The following is a 19,790-nucleotide window of genomic DNA, read 5'->3' on the forward strand; positions in this document are numbered from 1 at the left end:
CAGAGATTTTCAGTCAGGATGCGCGGGATAACCACAGTAATGCTCCTTATGTGATACGTTTTCGCACCCCAGACCATAACAACAGGTTTCGGTCCACAACGGGTTGTTTGCAGGCAATCAATTCGCCTGCTTCTAACCAAGACACGACTACCATTGACGCCGAGGCAAAACCAGCACTCATCAGAAAACACAGTAATCCCTATTCTGCTCTGAAATGGTAAATGGGGATGGTTTGGAGTTAGTGGAATGCACACTGAAAGGCGTCTCACTCGGAGCTGTCCTTGAAATAACCAGTTTGTCACAGTTCGTTGTCTCACTGTGGTGCCTACTGCTGCTGAAATTGCTGCTGCGTATGCTGTACTACGTGCGGGAGACATGTGATGGTCTCCCCTGTCGGTAGTGCCACGTGGCCCTCTGGAGCCCGATCTTCCTGCGATTGTACATTATCGTGACCACCAGTGCCAGCAGTCATGTACAGTGGCAACATTCTTCCCAAGTCTTCCTTCAGTACTGCAGAAGGACAATCCAGATTCTCGTAGCCCTATTGCACGATCCCATTCAAACTCAATGAGATGTTGATAATGGCGTCTTTGTCGCGTTAAAGACATTGCTTGCTTACATCAGCTCACCACGTCCCGTGTCAAACGTAACTAACACTCACGACCGTTACAGCAAGCGTCCTCATCGAGTTGCTACTAGCACCACTCCTACGTGACTGGAATTTGAGCAGACATCGTCTTTCAGACGTACATACTCGCCCACCGTCTTTCGTGTATATCGCATATCTCCTTCTTGGTGCTGCGATATTTTTCTGTTTGTACATTTCCACACAATTCTTTAACATAACAAAACCAAATATCTCTTCACGGAGGAACCCTTCGTTTTGACACGTTAATTGCCTCTTGCCTTTGTTTCTCAGGAAAGACGAGTGGATTACGTCAAAAGGCAAAATAACTTTAATAAAGAAATACAGGGCTACCATAAATGAATCAATCGTTTTCTCAGCTACAAATTTTTCATTACGTTACATGTACAAATATGACTGATGTAGAAACAAAAGCGTGAACTCGCCATGTCTGCTTCTTCACTCTACAAATGTTCCACGATTGCCCGTCTGGTCACAGGAAACACGTCCAAGTAGTAATCAAGCCCTTTCCATATACTGTGTAGCAACATCCTGTCGATGGTCATCACAGCGGCACTGATGCGTTCTCTCAGCATTTTAAATGTTCTTCGCATTAGGAGAACATAAAGACGGTACTCAATGTACACCCAAAGGAAAACGTCACAAGGCGTGAGGTCAGGTGACCTGAGGAGCCAAGGAAACAGAGCCGCATCTTTATCAATACGCCCAGTCCAAAGACGTGGAGGTTCGTCGCTCAGATAGCGACGAGCATCGATGTTCCATTGAGGACTGCCCCGCCTTCTTGCAAGATAAAATTCTCGGAATCGGCAGTCAGTTGTGTAGAACACCATGATGGCAACATACGAGTACGAAGGTAAGAGCTACCAGAAAAGCCTTTTCATACAAGGAAGACGGCCATACACCTTCGTCTGAGACACTGGACGGAAGAAAATTAACCTGCGGCGAATGTCATTCACGTGCTACACATGCCCCACACTCTCAGGTTCTCACACTGTGGCGATCAAGCTTTTCAGATAAATTGAAGGCTGCTTCGTCACTGAACATTGGAGGCCAAATCTTCATCCTCCAGCGCCTCCTGCGGTGTGATACAAAATTGAAGACGCCGACTACAATCTTCTGTTTTTAATTTGGGACGATCTGCAGACCATACTGTTTCAAATGGAACTGCCATCGCAAAATCTGTTCAGTGCCCGCTCATTGCGTCGTTTATTAATAGGCAAGGAATATTCGGTTCCATCCATGTCGCAAGTTTAATGTCGGGATTTAACACGTATAACCTGATAACATAGCTTCTACTCTACGAAATCGGTCGTTAAATAAATTCATATCCATATAAATTATATAAGTATAATTACATACACATGTATGTTCCACATCTCCTAAACCGCTAGACCGGTTTCCACCAAACTTGGTTCACAAATCTTTTACTATCAAATGGGTGGTTGTGGGACTGGAAAAGACCACAACGTGGTAATACCCATATTTCAGTCAAACATTATTTGCGAGTGAGAGTACTCAGAGACTTGCACGTAATTTCAAATCTTTACGAAATTTTTTTTTTCGCTAACGACCCGCAGAAAATGATGAAAGGAAAAAAACTTTGTTTTCTTAATCTCTTCTGAGTGTTCACGCAGTAAAACTACCACAAGTAGCATGAAGTTTTAGTTTATTTCTTCTTTACTGCTAATAATATTCGTGCATCTTTTGCAGACATTATTCACATATGCCACTGAATGTATCAGAAAAATTACTTCATTGTACGACGTTTAGTTTAGGAGATAAGCCGTCATAAACGCTGAATAACTGGAAAAGTACCTCGCCATGCAAGACGTTTAAACTTATTTCGTCGTTGCTACTAACTCTGTTCGCAATACTTTTTCCATATAGTATCCACATATGCCGCTGAACGCAGCAACAAAAATATACCAGTGTAAGGCTCTGAGAAGTGAGAAAAAATGTCACTTCATGCGCGACATTGTAATATATTACTTCTCTTCTACTAACTGTATTCGCAACACATTTCGCAGACAGCATCCACACATACAGCTGACTGATCCTAGAAAAATATATCACATTAGGACAAATAGTTTACGACATATGACGTCATGAACACTGAGAGGCGTTAGAAACTGCCGCATCGTGCACGACGATTTAACTTATGAGTTATTTACTACTAAGTCTATTCTCAAGATATTTCGCCGACGGTAGTCACATGTACCACAGAGTGTACCTGCAAAACTGTATCATTGAACAGCACATAATTCAGGATATACGACGCCATAAATATAGAGCTGTGTGAAAATGAAACTACAGGGCGATATTCCCTAGACATACAGCTGTACAATTGCATTTGAAATATGTTAAATTTGTATGAAATATATTTGGTATGTACGTATACGAGTAACACTATGGGTAAGAAGCTCATGCTAAACACTTGGGACCAAGTTTGGGACACATATTAATTACAATCTGGAAAAGAAATGCAGTAGAGGGTAAGAACTTGGAGCCTCCTACTGGGTGAGTGTGATAACAGGGAGAGGGAAGGGAGGAAGAGGAAGTGGCAGAGTGGGAAGGAGGAGATAGACAGAGATAGGGGGAGATGGAGAAGAGAGGTGAGGAGGTGGACACACAGAGGAAAGAGGAGGTGTGGGACGGACAGAGGGGAGAAGATGGGTAAAGGGGCAGGAGGAGATGGACATAGAGGTAGAGGGAGGAGGAGACTGATCAAGAATGGTGGAGAAGGAGACGGGATTAGTGAGGTGAGGAGGAAAGTGTGGGACGGATGTGGTGGACAGAGAGTGGATGGATGGATAAAGAGAGGAGGGAAGAGAGGTGGATAAAGAGAGAGAGAGAGATTAGGTAGAGACAGAGAGGAGAAGGAGGTGCATAAAGAAAGGAGGAAGGAGGATCTGGACAGACTGTCAGAGACAGAGTGAAGGAGGAGATGGACAGAAAGAGGAAGGAGTCGGAGATGAAAGACTGAAATAAATACTGGACAATTTCGGGTTATAACTGCTTATGTCTGCGATGTCCCTCATACAACTAATGTATGACCTTTCAAAAGATAACGCAAGACTGAATGTTGACTGTGCTGTACAGACTTAACTCGATACAGAGGAATGCGTTGTTGAGACCACACACCCATTGGAAATATCTGGTCGTGGGGAGTCGGAACACTGGCACGCCAACGCTCGACCGCCGATGCGTCTGATCCACTCTGACACAGAGATGAAACAGAATGCAATTATGATCCCGTATCTGTGATCGGAGGTTAAATCCAGGTTAGAGCCAAATGTACGTATCGTGCCCTATACATCCCTAAATCACCCAATCATTCATTTTTGCTATTTTACTGTACATACACAATAAGTAAAATTTCGCTATTTGCTATCCGTCGTGGTGTTGCGGTTTTAAAGGGAGTCAGTGTATACTTTTGAAAGAGCGCTATACGGTAGGGACCAGCGACGGTAAGAGGTTGGTAACGGTGTGCAGGTGCTGCCAGTGCTGCCCCCCTAAGGTGACGGAGGGCGGCGACCGCGCAGACTCTCCGCCCGGCGGCTGCAAGGCGCGCCTGCGGCCGCTGCCCCTGGTGACGACGCACCTGCCGCAGCAGCCGGCGCGCCGCCAGTGCAGCTGCTCCGTGCTGCGGACCACCGTCGCCGTCATCGAGCACCACTCCGCCGCCGCAGACCCCTCGGCGCTCTACGACACGCCCAAGGCGCTGCTGCCCGGGCCGCCGCTCAGGGTGCGTTCCCACTGCCTTACGGCAGCATCCTGACGATAGTGCATTAATATTCCAACAACTATAAATCAGCCTTTACGTACTTTTGTATCTGCCTCTGCACATTCCGCACGCCGTCATAGGCTCCATGGTGGAGGCTACCTCGTACCACTGGTGGTCATTCACTCTCCTGCTCCACTAGCATAAGAAACGAGATAAAAACGACGAACTGTAGCCTTCCGTACGGGGCCTGATTTCTCTTGCCTTCTCCGTCCTTTCGCGAGATGAAAGTTGGTTACAATAGATCCTTCTGCAGTCTGGGGCTAATTCGGATTCTCCAAACTTCCTCCAAGGATACCCCTTTTGAGTTCACTGACCCTTTCCGCACTAATCAGTATCTAACCTACCTAGCAATACACCTCTGAACATCTTCGATGTCTTTCTTTAATCCAACCTGTTAGGGAATCCTATACACTAGAGCAGTATTCGAGGATCTATAGCACATGTACCGTGTACATTGCTTTCCTTCTGGAAGAGCTACACCTTCGTAGAATTCCCTTATAAAATTCTGTAGACCATTCGTATTCCCTACGCCCGAAATCATCTGCTTGTTTCGTTTCACGTCGCTTTCTAACGATCTTGACAGACGGTCATGGAAATGGAAAACGATTGTGACGAAAAAAAAAAAAGACAACGGCCGGCCGCTGTGGATGAGCGGTTCTAGGCGCTTCAGTCTGGAACCCGGGGGACCGCTACGGTCGCAGGTTCGAATCCTGCCTCGGGCATGGATGTGTGTGATGTCCTTAGGTTTGTTAGGTTTAAGTAGTTCTAAGTTCTAGGGGACTGATGAACTCAGATGTTAAGTCTCATAGTGATCAGTGCCATTTGAACCATTTGAAATAGGACAACGACAGCTGCATAGTCACTGCAGATATGAACCTTGTACTCGCGAAACATGTCAGCACCAATTTGGAATTGCAGTGAGAGATGGAATTACAAAATCACAAATCAGTGATGCAAATGACTCTAACAAATGGTTCAAATGGCTCTGAACACTATGGGACTTATCATCTGAGGTCATCACTTCCCCAGGAACTTAGAACCACTTAAACCTAACTAATCTAAGGACATCACACACATCCACGCCCGAGGTAGGACTCAAACCTGCCAGCGCAGCTGTCACGCGATTCCAGACTGAAGCGGCTAGAACCGCTCGGCCACATCGACCTGCATGACTGTAACAGGAAAATGTGGTGCTGAACCCATAAAACATGGACTACGGAGTAATGGAAGAATACTTAGTCGGATGAACCTTTTTTACACGGTTTTCAACTTCTGTCCGAGTTTACGTCGCGTACGCCGTTCCAGTACCACGACGCAGTCTGTTTGTAGCCATGAGATAAGCACGACAGGGGTTACGTGATTATTTTGGCAGCCATATCTTGGTATGCCATGGGCGACATGTGTTTATTCTAGAGGTCGCATTACTGCTGACGATTATATGACCACGTTGGTTCATCAGTATCATCCCGTGGTACAACAGTTGTTCCACAATGGTGGTGCTGTTTTGCAAGATCACACGCCTCCTGTGCGCACTGCTCGCTTTGTCCAGAACTGGTTTTGTGAGCAAGAGGATGAACTGTCGCATCTTCCTTGGCCATCAAAGTCAACAGATCTCAGTATTATTGAGCACTTGTGGTCTTCTTTGTAGACAAGGGTGCGTGACCCCTGTCGATCTTCATCATTGTCACCAAAAAGTGCCACTATTTTTCCGTAAGAAGACCTGTATTTATCCACTCCGAAAACATTGGAAGCTCTTTCGAACGCCAACGGGTTTTCTACACCGTATTAGGCTCGGTAATGTGTTGTATTTGGTATTTCCGTATTTTTGACCACCACCCCCACCTGCGTCAAGTGCCCGCAACTCCGCTGGTCAACGTTGAGCACAGAGTTGGGTGGTACGTACTACTGGCATAAGGCAGCCTGGGAGAGGAAGCACCACACCAAATAAGGACAAAATATCATTCCTATCAAGATTTTTATTTACACTCCTCAGGAAAAACAGGCTTAACAATTAGGTCAACGGACCTCGATACCTTAACGCAGAACTATGCAAAAATTTAAGAACAATTTCGGATAATCGATCAACAATGTTATCAAGTATTTGAGGGAGATAAAATAACAAAAGGTTTTTGTTCACTGAATATAAGTAGTTGTTCTCAACTCTCGAAAAGGCTTTCCTGGGAACATGAAGAATGAAAACTGAAATTTACAATAAATCTTAAACTCTTTCCAAAAATACATAAATTTCGTGTCCCACTATTTAGTACTGCCGAAATATTTACAGCGAATTTCAGTAACAGAAGCGAGATAATATTTCACCAATTGAAGTTACATAACGATCTATTCAAAGGTTCTAAGTAAAAAGTCTTCAAGACATCTTTAGAGCTTGTTTGACTAAAATACCATTAATAGTTGATGTTTACCTAGAAAGGAGGTCATTAAAAGGCAAAAAAGTAATTAAACCCGCCTGGTATGAAACCGCAACACGCCGGGTAGTGTGTCTGGACGAACGCGAAATTACTTAGGGCAGACCCGATGCGCTGCTCACCACACTCCTTTTCTAAGCAGTCAGTAGGAACACGCGTCGAGACACAAACATACAATCATAGCTTGATGAACAGAGAAATAATTTTTAAGTAAAACGAGTAAAAATTAATCGTCAGATTACATGCTGGCAGCGGAGACAAAACATTTGAGGAAAGTCGCAAAAAGATACTAAGGTAGCTGGCCAAGGCAACCACCCCACTTACACCTGATAGTAAAGAAGTTCAGCGGCCAACCTAGATTCAGACTTAAATCAGACCACGATGCGGAAGCGATAAATACTTAACCATCTGGCGGGTCGGAAAACGTAGGTGTATAGAAGAGACGATGAACCTCACCTACACAAACACACGCTCGGCTTGGAAGTGTTACCCGTCAAAATACAAGCAACATGAATTTCCCTGCTGAGGTGGTGAAACTCGAAGGCTCTAAATAATTAAGGAAAACGACTTGGCGGTTTACTACACAAGGTGCTAGACAAGAGAAATGTTTTGGGCATCGTGATAAATCACACTGAACATAAAAGAAATTTACAAAATCTCAATAATTTTAAACGAACGATCAAATCGTAACTATAAGACAATTCCAGAATGAGATTTTTACTCTGCAGCGGAGTGTGCGCTGGTATGAATCTTCCTGGCAGATAAAAACTGTGTGCCGGACCGAGACTCGAACTCGGGACCTTTGCAAAGGTCCCGAGTTCGAGTCTCGGTCCGGCACACAGTTTTTATCAGCCAGGAAGTTTCTAAGACAATTACTGAACGGAAACTGTTATTATTTTGATGCGAGCGACAGGCTCTTCGAATCGCTTGGCCAGACGCAAGGACAGGGAACAACGACAACAGGAGGCTCAACCGTATACGATATAGAAGCAACAGGGCGCAAACACGACGCGCAGGAAGTTGACCAGTCAGAACTGTCACTCCCACAGGGGCACACCCAGATCAGTCTTTACGAACACCGCGTGGTCTCGGCACCGAAGCAACGAACTAGACGCAGCTCACCGAGTATACAAACCCGCTGTAGAATGAGAAACAGTGGAACGATTTGAAGCCGCCAGGAAATCTGTTAATGACGACTACCCACAGCTCCGATCCAGCCCTGGCTGGCCAAAGGGATAATGCGACCGCTCCTGCTTCCGATGCACATCCCTCGTGTAAGTAACGTGCTCAGCCAGATCAATTTGGAAGTCGCTCTGGAGATAGAACAAAGTCTGTTCGATGCCCGCAGACTGCGCATATCCATGCTGCTTCCCTTACTGCGTCCTTTAGAAAACGGTCTCAAAGCACTCGCGGCAAATGAGCCACGCCCCCTTCAAGCCAAAGATTGTTTTCCACGAGACTGGGGACGAGCTACCGATAGCGCAGCGGTTCAGTGGGCAGTTGCCACAATTTTTGGGCTTAGTAATCAAGCCTTCTACACGAGAGAATTACTTCACTTCCCGATTTTGAGATCAAGCAAATCGTTTTTGTCTGTTACAATAATACTTTTCTCTCCGCTTATCCCTAACCTTAAGCTCTATTCGGTAGTACGTATACTGTTTCTTGTTTACCAAGGGTCTACTTTTACACTAGTGGCCATTAAAATTGCTACACCAAGAACAAATACAGATGATAAACGGGTATTCACTGGACAAATATATTATACTATAACTGACATGTGATTACATTTTTACGCAATTTGGGTGCATAGATCCTGAGAAATCAAACACCTCTAGCCGTAATAACAGCCTTGATACACCTGGGCATTGAGTCAAACAGAGCTTGGATGGCGTGTACAGGTACAGCTGCCCATGCAGCTTCAACACGATACCACAGGTCATCAACAGTAGTGACTGGAGTATTTTGACGAGCCAGTTGCTCGGCCACCATTGGCCAGAGGTTTTCAATTGGTGAGAGATCTGGAGAATGTGCTGGCCAGGGCAGCAGTCGAACATTTTCTGTATCCAGAAAGGTCCGTACAGGACCTGCAACATGCCGTCGTGCATTATCCTGTTGAAATGCAGGGTTTCTGCGGGGATCGAATGAAGGGTAGAGCCACGGGGCGTAACACATCTGAAATGTAACGTCCACTGTTCAAAGTGCCATCAGTGCGGAAAAGAGGTGACGGAGACGTGTAACCAGTGGCGGGTGATAAGCCAGTATAGCGATGAAGAATACACTCTTCGAATGTGCGTTCACCACGATGTCGCCAAGCACGGATGCGACCATCATGATGCTGTAAACAGAATTTGGATTCACCCGAAAAAATGACGTTTTGGCATTCGTGGACCCAGGTTCGTCGTTGAGTACACCATCGCAGGCGCTCCTGTCTGTGATGCAGCGTCAAGGGTAAACGCAGCCATGGTCTCTGACCTAATAGTCCATGCTGCTGGAAACGTCGTCGAACTGTTCGTGCAGATGGTTGTTGTCTTGCGAACGTCCCCATCTTTTGACTCAGGAATCGAAACATGGCTGCACGACCCGTTACAGCCAAGGGGATAAGATGCCTGTCATCTAGACTGATAGTGATACGAAGCCGTTGGGATCCAACACGGCGTCCCGTATTACCCTCCTGAACTCACCGATTCCATATTCTGCTAAAAGTCATCGGATCTCGACCAACGCGAGCAGCAATGCCATGATACGATAGACCGCAATCGCGGTAGGCTACAATCCGACCTGTATCAAAGTCGGAAACGTGATGGTACGCATTTCTCCTCCTTACACGAGGCACCACAACAACGTTTCACCAGGCAACGGCGGTCAACTGCTGTTTGTGTATGAGAAATCGGTTTGAAACTTTCCTCGTGTCAGCACGTTGTAGGTGTCGTCACCGGCGCCAACCTTGTGTGGATGCTCTGAAAGCGAATCATTTGCATATCACAGCATCTTCTTCCTGTCGGTTAATTTTCGCGTCTGTATCACGTCATCTTCGTGGTGTAGCAGTTTTAATGGCCAGTGGTGTACATCCAGCCGAACGGGCAGCGTCATTAGAATTCAGTGAGTGCCACGTTCCATTGGGTAAGGCCGTACCTCCACTGTCTTGCAGGACGACGCAGGGGAGACGTACGACACGCCGCGACAGGTGCGCGAGCGCCTGGCCATGGCGGACCACTACGACGTGCCGCCGGCGGCGCGGCCCGCAAGCTGCCCCTGCCACCGCGTGCTGTCCTGGGTGCGGCTGCCCTACTGCCGCAGGGGCAGCGGCGTCGACCACTCGGCCACGCAGGTACGTAGCGTGCACACCCTCTGTCGCATCACCTCAGTGCTCTGACTTGTAGTCAGTCACTGTTCGAACGCTCTTGAAATAACAGTAGCAATACGTGGAGGAGGGAGCGGTCATGTGCTGGGCCACGAAAGTTTTTTCACAAATTTCCCAGACGTATAATCTTCACTCAAGTTAGTCAAATCTTAAAAGAAATGTGTCGGGTGATCAAAAAGTCAGTATAAATTTGAAAATTTAGTAATCCACGGAATAATGTAGACAGAGAGGTAAAAATTGACACACATGCTTGGAATGACATGGGATTTTATTAGAACCAAGAAAAAAAAAAACAAACAAACAAAGTTCACAAAATGTCCGACAGGTAGCACTGGACAGCAAAACGTCAGTGACTGCGCATGACAATCGTGTATAAAAGGAGCTGTAATGAGAGAGAGAATCAGATGCGCCAGCAGTCGCAGCATGTTCACGTTACGTGAAAAGGCGCTTTTGGTGAAGCTGTATTATCATAATGGGTAATGTGCTAGTTCAGCGTTACGATCCTATCGCCATAGGAAGGGGATTCGAACGGGTAAAGGTCCGTTGGCACACGCAGCTGTGGCGAGAATGATTTCGAAGTTCGAAGCCATGGGTTATTTAGACGATGGACCCCGTAGTGGCTGACCGAGCACAAGGCGTAATGCTGCTGAGACAGTTCAGGAAGAAATGGAGCTTGTAGCAGGTTCGTGTATGCACGGGGAAGTCAGCGCTCGTGCAGTCGCACGTCGCACCGGCATTCCATACGCTACTGTTTGGTTGGCACTTAGGCGTGCCCTCCGATGCTATCCGTACAAAGTCCATCGGCATCATGAACTGTTACCTGGCGATTTAGTGAAGCGGAGGGCATTTGCGGTGTGGGCGTTTCAAAAGATGGCGGATACGACGATTGGTTGAGTAACGTGTTGTGGACCGACGAAGCTCATTTCACGCTCCGAGGGTCTGTCAACGCCCACAACTGCAGCATTTGGGCTACCGAAAATCCTAGAACTGTCGTGGAAACTCCAATGCACGACGTGAAAGTCGCAGTATTGGTTGGATTTACCACATCTACCGTTATCGGGCCTTTTTTCTTCGAGGAAATGCGTGACTCTGGTTTTGTAGCTGCTACCGTGACGGGTGAGAGGTACGCCGATATGTTACAGAATCGCATAATCCCCAGCCTGGCTGATAAACACCTGCTGGAACGTACGATGTTTATGCAGGATGGCACTCCACCCCATATTCCTAGACGCGTGAAAGATCTCTTGTGCGCGTCGTTTGGTGATGATCGTGTGCTCAGCCGCCACTTTCGTCATGCTTCGCCTCCCAGGTCCCGAGACCTCAGTCCGTCCGATTATTGGCTTTGGGGTTACCTGAAGTCGCAAGTGTATCGTGATCGATCGGCATCTCTAGGGATGCTGAAACACAACATTCGACGCCAATGCCTCACCATAACTCTGGCGATGCTTTACAGTGCTGTTCACAACATTATTCATCGACCACAGCTATTGTTGAGGAATGATGGTGGACATTTTGAGCATTTCCTGTAAAGAACATCATCTTTGCTTTGTCTTACTTGGTTATGCTAATTATTGCTATTCTGATCAGATGAAGCGCCATCTGCCGGACATTTTTTGAACTTTTATGTTTTTTCGTTTCTATTATAACCCCATGTCATTCCAAGCATGGGTGTCAATTTGTACCTCTATATCTACACTATTCCGTGATTTATTCAGTTTTCAAATTTATACTGACTTTTTGATGACCCGGTACATCAAACAGTTAGCAATCAAGAATCAATACGTTTTTTGAAAGACATCCCATTGGCCGTTGACTGCAGAATTTTTTTTGTTTCGCAGTTGCCTTTGGGCCAAGTATCAATTCGTACTGCAAAAAATTTCGCTTCAGTACTTATCAGACATTTAAATCCTCCGACGCCTATAAATGTCACCGCCAGGATTTGAAAGTCTGACACAGTCCGAACCAAAATCTTTTGCAATACCACTCACCAGTAAAAGTGGCTCAAAGGCGGAAATGGCAATTGTGAAATAAGTAATTTCCATAGTAAACGGCGGATATGGTGTCATTCAAAAAATTCTACATATCTGTGAGCCCCGACCATGAGAAGTTAATAATCAGTATCAGTTCAAATAACATCAAGATCAATATTTAACAGGGAAGAAATTTCGTGACGATAGTTTGAAATCATAATTTTATACACACATAAAAAAAAGTTTTGCATCACCTCGGTTCCGAGAGTTCTGGAACCTGTACAGAAAACTGGAATAGACATCAACATAAACATCATTTCCACCCTTTTTATTCCTTATCAAAACGACACATTGCATGTTGTACCACAAAACAGTGAGACCTTCAGAGGTGGTTGCTCAGATTACTGTACACACCTGTTCCTCTAATACCCAGTAGCACGTCCTCTTGCATTGTTGCATGCCTGTATTCGTCTTGGCATACTAGCCACATACTCATCAAGGCACTGTTGGTCCAGATTGTCCCATTCTTCAACCGCGATTCGACGAAGATTCCCCAGAGTGATTGGTGGGTCACATCAGCCCTTTTCAATCTCTTCCAGGCATGTTCGATAGGGTTCATGTCTGGAGAACATGCTGGCCACTCTAGTCGAGCCATGTCCTTATCCTGAAGGAAGTCATTCACAAGATGTGCACGATGGGGACGCGAATTGTCGTTCATGAAGACGAATGCCTCGCCAATATGCTGCCGATACGGTTGCACTATCGCTCGGAGGATGGCATTCTGGTGTCGTACAGCTGTTACGGTGCCTTCCATGACCACCAGCGGCGTACGTCGGCCCCACATAATGCCATCCCAAAACAGCAGGGAACTTCCACATTGCTGCACTCCCTTGACAGTGTGTCTAAGGCGTTCAGCCTGAACGTGTTGCCCCCAAACACGTCTCCGACGATTGTCTGGTTGAAGGCGTATGCGACACTCATCGGTGAAAAGAACGTGATGCCAATCCTGAGCGGTCCATTCGGCATGTTGTTGGGCCCATCTGTACCGCAGTGCATGGTGTTGTGGTTGCAAAGATGGACCTCGCCATGGACGGCGGGAGTGAAGTTGCGCAGCATCCAGCCTATTGCGCCCAGTTTGAGTCGTAATACAACGTCCAGTGGCTGCACGAATAGCATTATTCAACATGGTGGCGTTGCTGTCAGCGTTCCTCCGAGACATAACCCGTAGTTAGCGGTCATCCACTGCAGTAGTAGCCCTTGGGCGGCCTGAGCTAGGCATGTCATCGACAGTTCCTGTCTCTCCGTATCTCCTCCATGTCCGAACAATATCGCTTTTCTTCACTCCAAGACGCCAAGACACTTCCCTTGTTCAGAGCCCTTCGTGGCACAAAGTAATAATGGGGACGCGATCGAACCGCGGTATTGACAGTCTAGGCATGCTTGAACTACAGACAACACGAACCGTGTACCTCCTTCCTGGTGGAATGACTGGAGCTGATCGGCTTTCGGACCCCTCCGTCTAATAGTTGCTGCTCATGCATGCTTGTTCACATCTTTGGGCGGGTTTTGGTGACGTCTCTGAACAGTCAAAGGAACTGTGTCTGTGACAGAATATCGACAGTCAAAGTCTATCTTCAGGAGTTCTGGGAACAGGGGTGATGCAAAATTTCTTTTCATGTTTGTAATTTTTACAAAATATGGGGCGAGCCACCTAAAAAACTAACACCGCAAATATTGTAGAAATAGAAAGTGCTACTGATGTGTGATTTTCACAGAATGGATGGGTAGTCATCGGTTCATATTGTTAGCCAACGAACAGATTGTAATAATACTTAGAAAGCGTAATTTTCTGCAAACATACACTTGTACAACAATATACTTAGTTAATACACCAACAAGTTTGCACCAAACATTAAGTTTCTCATTTGCATTAATCCTCCTACGATTCCTTGTATAAAGTGAAAACGGCTTGTCTGTTGTAACAACACATGTACCATAATTACGGTTAGGTATAACTCCAATTGCAAAAGTGCGATAAGAAATAATGTCTCTCTCATTGTAGGCTTCCAATCCTTCAAGAGGTTTCTCAGTACCTCTCAAAACAGCAATTGTTAACCATGCATTGCCACTAACTACTTCTGTTGTAGTACAAGAAAATTGAATCTTGCAACCAACAAAAGTAATAGGTCCTTGTAGTAACTCCTGTTGACCAGTCTCATTTGGTGTAATTGAAAACGTATCCACTGTCTTGTACACTGGCATTCTGCTCCTCCTCACGTATCTTCTGCGACGGTAGCCCATGGCTGTGTGCTCGGTGCGGCTGCCTCGAGTCGAATGAGCCTGCAGCTGCCTCGGAAGCGGAAGCGCTGATAAGACGTCACGCGCGCCTTATCGTGACGTCACTTCCGCTGATAAGTTTGATTTTCGAGCAACACGGGCCTAGTAAAACTAGGGCCCGTGTTCCGTATGCCTGGCTTGGCGCAATGGTCAGCCCTGGCGTAGCGCTCACTGTACAGCCCTGGTCACGTGACTTACGCGGCGCGCAGCAGGCTAAGTCAGACAGCCATGAAAGAATACTTAGAAAGCGTAATTTTCTGCAAACATACACTTTTTAAATGGGGCGGTACCTTTTGTCATTAACAGACTAAATTTAGGGTAAGTTGGAATTCGTTGCAGGAGACTAGTGTGAGTCGTTTACGAGATATCGTATTCTGAAAAGTTCCCACACTGACACTTGTACAATAATTGTGGTAGCACAGGAAGACACACGTTCCGTTCAAAATGATTCATGTCACGTAAAGCTAAGATACACTTGAAATAACAGTGACATTGTTTGGCCTTATAACAGCTTACATAAAGTAACAAGAGTACTCTCACCACATGAGATATCGATTTGAAATTATATTAATGGCCTCTAGTGTCGTTACTCTCAACAAATAAATTTAACTGGAAAATCGTCAATTTGGCTTACGAGGCACAGCTTTTCAACGTTTCACCACTCACCTAATTTTACTTCCAACTTCACCGAAGCCCCATCAGTGGCATTACAAAAAACGCGTCACACCTGTTCAGTGTTTTACCATTCACTTAATTTTATTTTTAACTTCACCGAAGGGCCACCAGTAGCTTTACACAAAAATAGGCGTATTAGCGAGTCACTCAAACCCAGCTAAGTTTAATAAAATTCCGGCTCACCAAATTGAGTAGGACTCCAATGTTTTGGTGGAATTCCCACTCGCCTTTCGGTGGAGATACACTGATGAGCTGGAACATTATGACCACATATCTAATAGCTGGTATGTCCACCTTTGGCATTGATAAAAGAGTTGACGCTTCGTTTCATGCCGGCCTAGTGGCCGAGCGGTTCTAGGCGCTACAGTCTGGACCGCGCAACCGCTACGGTCGCAGGTTCGAATCCTGCCTCGGGCATGGATGTGTGTCATGTCCTTACGTTAGTTAGGTTGAAGTAGTTCTAAGTTCTAGGGGACTGATGACCTCAGATGTTAAGTCCCATACTGCTCAGAGCCATTTGAACCATCTTATTTTGCATCGTTCATGGAAGCGATGAGGCCTTGGTAGGTCCCTGGAGGAATTTGGCCCCACATCTGCAAACACAGATCATATAAATCCCGCAGATTCCGGGAAAGGTGCGATGAGCTCAGACGCCAGTGGCATCCCAGATGTATTCGATCAGGTTCAGATCTGGTGAGTTAGGAGGTCCGGACACCAAATGGAACTCACCACTGTGTTCTTCGAACCACTCCATCGTACTCTTGGCCTTGTGACATTGTGTATAATCTTGTTGAAAAATGACGATACCGTAAGGAAACAGGATCGTTATGAATGTGTGTAGGTGGTCTGCAACCAGTGTACGATACTCCTTGGCCGACATAGTGCCTTCCGCGAGCTCCATTGGACCCATGTATGCGCACGTGAATGTTTCCCAGAGCATAATGGACCCACTGCCAGCTTGTCTGTGTCCCGCAGTACAGGTGTCGGAGATGTTCCTCTGGAAGACGAGGATTCACGCCCTGTCATCGGTTGATGAGCAAAGAATCGGGATTCATATGACCATGCAACACTCTGCCAATGCGCCAACTTTCAGGGTCGATGGTCACGTGCCCATTTGTGTTGTAGTTGCCGATGTCGTGGTGTTTAAGTTGGCACAGGCACGGGTCGTCGGCTGAGGAGGACCGTCGTTAGGAGTGTTCGGTCTGTTTGTTCAGAAGCACTTGCAGTATGCCCAGCATTAAAGTCTGATGTTAGTTCTGCCACCGTTTGCCGCCTGTCCTGTTTTACCAGTCTGCCCAGCCTACGACGTCCGATATCTGTAGCGTGGTGGCTCCAATCCGCAAGCCTTCACCATTCTACACACGAACAGCACTCTCATTAACATTACGTGCATTGCGTTTGTCTGACTAGCAGTCATTCCTCGCCAGATGACGCTGCTATCGCTTGAACGGCTTTGTATCGATAGTAGGTCGTTGGGCATAATGTTGTGGCTCATCAGTGTAAATGCTCACCACTAGTCGTCGCACTGAACAGTGAGCAAGCACATGCATGCCTCCGTTAATCGAAGCCAAAGATTTGAGACCGAATCCTCCACCGGAAAACATGTCTCTAGTGACAGTACAAGTATCACATGACAGGACCTAATTTGTACGTCTCGTGAATGAGTAAGATATGACTCTTTGCCCGATTTAAGTGTTCGTATGAATGTGAATGTGATCGCTCCCAAGGAAATGTTGAAAACATAATAGATTGTCACGTAAGCTGCAACAAATGAACGCAACAGTTTCACAATCACACAGTTTCTCTGTGCTCTGTCAATCTTTTGGAAGTTGCATTCCCTTTTGGAAGCTTTTACTCATGCATTCCTTCGTTGTAAAATAGTTCACAACCGTCTCCTAGTTGTTTTCATTACTATGAGACATCTATGTGATATCTCGCCTGCTGTTACTATTGATCACATTTACTTGAGACGATAATGTATTCTTACCACATGACTTTCACAACCGTCTTCTTGTTGTTTTCATTTCTATGAGACGTCTATGTGATATCTCGCCTGCTGTCACTATTCATCACATTTACTTGCGACGATAATGTATTCTTACCACATTATTTATATTCTATAACCAATGTATGGTAAGACAATGGCCAAGACTACAGAAAGAGAAGATACATTTCAATGTCTAGACAGACAGTTCATAAAGTTGTGGAAAAAAATAAATAGCACGAGGGAGTTTAGAACTCTTTTCACCCGCTCCATAGTCCCACAGCGTGACTGCTTAAGCACGACGCCATTGCTGCTACACTCTATGCCGTCTCGCACTTGTTAAGCTTAGACCATTCACTGTTTCTATTGTGATGTATTTTCATAGCTCAGAACGCCTTCTTCCTGTCTCATGCTTGAACTGTGTTTAGATTTGAGGGTCTACCTACTGAGTCATCTTACGACTAAACCTGAGTGGGGGTGCGATGGAGAGGTTCCCTTGTGAGTAGCGAATGTGTACGGAGCTTCTGCAACTTATCGATACGAGCCAGTACGTGACTCAACTCTGGTTTGGGATTTCCTTTTACTCTTTGAACGTGATATCTCTGAGTATATTCAGAACCACACGCACGCTTATGATCATCTTGATGTCGTGTTGATGGTCTCGAATCTTCCTTCCATTTTCCCAAGACAGATTCCCCAGTTTTCTAGGAGTATCCAGAGTGTAATACGTCAAAGAACCTCGAGGAAACAATCAAAAATAAAAATTTGAAACCAAGAAAGTTGCTCGGATTGAAAATAGTGTCCTACTGTTCATGTAGACGTCGAAGAAGCAACGATGAAATTAAAAGATAGTTTAGCAATGCTATTAAGATAGTCAGGGTGAAAGGATATCCATGATAACATTCACGGATAACGTTATTCTCCACAGTGAAAATGAGGCAGAATTACAGGACCTGTTGATTGGAATGAACAGTCTCAGCACAAAATGTGGATTGGAAAAAAAAAAAAAACCGAAAACTGACGAAAGTAATAACGAACAGCAGAGACGAGATTAGTAGTAAACTTAGCAGGGGAGCCCGAATAAGAGGACGCGAAGAAATTCTCCAACCTCGGAAGCAAAATGACGCACGACAAAGGAAACAAGGTAGACATGAAGACTGGCACAGGTGGAAAAGCATTTTTCGCCAAGAAAAGCCTACCTTTGCCAAATATCGGCATTAATTTTGAGCAGAAATTACTGAGAATATACGTATCGAGCAGCGTATTGTGTGGAGGTGAATTACGGACTGCTGGAAAATTTGAAAAGACGAGAACGTTGTGTATTAGGTAGACAGATTAACGAATGACGAGTTTCTGTACAGGTTCAGAAAAGGAAATTCATATGGGAAACACTGACAAGAAGAGCCGACAGGATGACAGGACATGTGTTAAGACACCAAGCAATAGCTTCGATTGGTACCCGATGGAGCTATACATTCTAAAAACTATTGGGGATGACAGATACAGGGTTATTCACGAAGATATGCCAATATTTTAATATGTTATTCTGTAACTAAAACTAAAGAAAAAAGTTCTGGGGAACATAGGTCCGCAGATGTTTAGATACGGAGTTACGGAGTTATGGCTAATAAAAGATTTTGCCTGAAATTTAGCAACTACGCTAATATGAGTCCATTGCAAAACTGGACGTGGTTAAAGTTGTTGTATATCCAACCTTTGTACCTGCACATTGAGTGTACTAATGTGTGCAAAATCTGTTTACCGCTTAGCGCGCAAATGGACAAAACATCTGAACTGTCTCCTCAAGCCCGGGGTGTTAAATAGATATTGTAAATAAATATGACCCTGGCCCTGTAAGGTAGCTAATATCAGGCGTGGATCGCAACAAAAATCATTAGAAATGCTGCTCTCACGTACTTAGAATGCATGACTTAATAAAAGTGAAAGTTTGGGTTCTTGTAGAAAGACAACGCATCTATTGGATTTTTTTTATTCTGTACATAATTTATCAACTTTTGCTTTCATGGGTCAAGTGTTAAACAACAATCATGTTCCTTTACTTTTGACACTCAATGAGAAAATAATTAACTTTTGGACATATTGAAACGACGATTATTAAAATCGTTATCTATACACAAGAAAACTTTTTATCACACGAAAGAATGATTATTAAAAATCCTCATCAACTGATTTAAATCTACGTTGTCGTAGCTGGTCAATGCACTGAGTTGGTGGAGAATAAATTTTCTTTTTGAAGCAATGAGAAAACTCTCATGTACTCAATGTAAGGGTACATTAGTATCTTAGCTTTTGATATTCAATGGTCAAAGTGTACGCAAGTCGGAGTGAGCAAAATCTAGACTCAGCATTTACTTTACCCAGTGGCATCTGAATGACGTTGTATCCGTGCTGTATTTGAAATGCTAATTCCCAACTCTGCCCTTGACTGAATTCATCAGTCACAACTTCCCTGCGTTCCGTAGAACGTTAATCTTTCCCTAGTCGAAATAATGGCTGTCGCACACCCCCTATGGGTTGGAGCAACATGTACAATTTCTTTGCCCACAAAAATTCCCGCAGGAATGATTAACTACTGCTTTGGTATCT

General features: G+C 45.2%; 1 protein-coding gene across 1 annotated transcript in view; it reads left to right on the top strand.

Moving 5' to 3' along the window:
- Nucleotides 1-19,790, top strand: part of LOC126235523 (uncharacterized) — a 436,836-nt gene that overhangs the window by 328,405 nt on the left and 88,641 nt on the right. Inside the window, exons 10-11 of the mRNA XM_049944241.1 lie at nt 4,139-4,391; nt 10,005-10,184. Of these exons, the coding sequence (XP_049800198.1) occupies nt 4,139-4,391; nt 10,005-10,184 (433 nt within the window). The remainder of the gene's footprint in view (nt 1-4,138; nt 4,392-10,004; nt 10,185-19,790) is intronic.

The sequence above is a fragment of the Schistocerca nitens genome, chromosome 2 (genome assembly GCF_023898315.1).
Source record: "Schistocerca nitens isolate TAMUIC-IGC-003100 chromosome 2, iqSchNite1.1, whole genome shotgun sequence".
NCBI lineage: Eukaryota > Metazoa > Arthropoda > Insecta > Orthoptera > Acrididae > Schistocerca > Schistocerca nitens.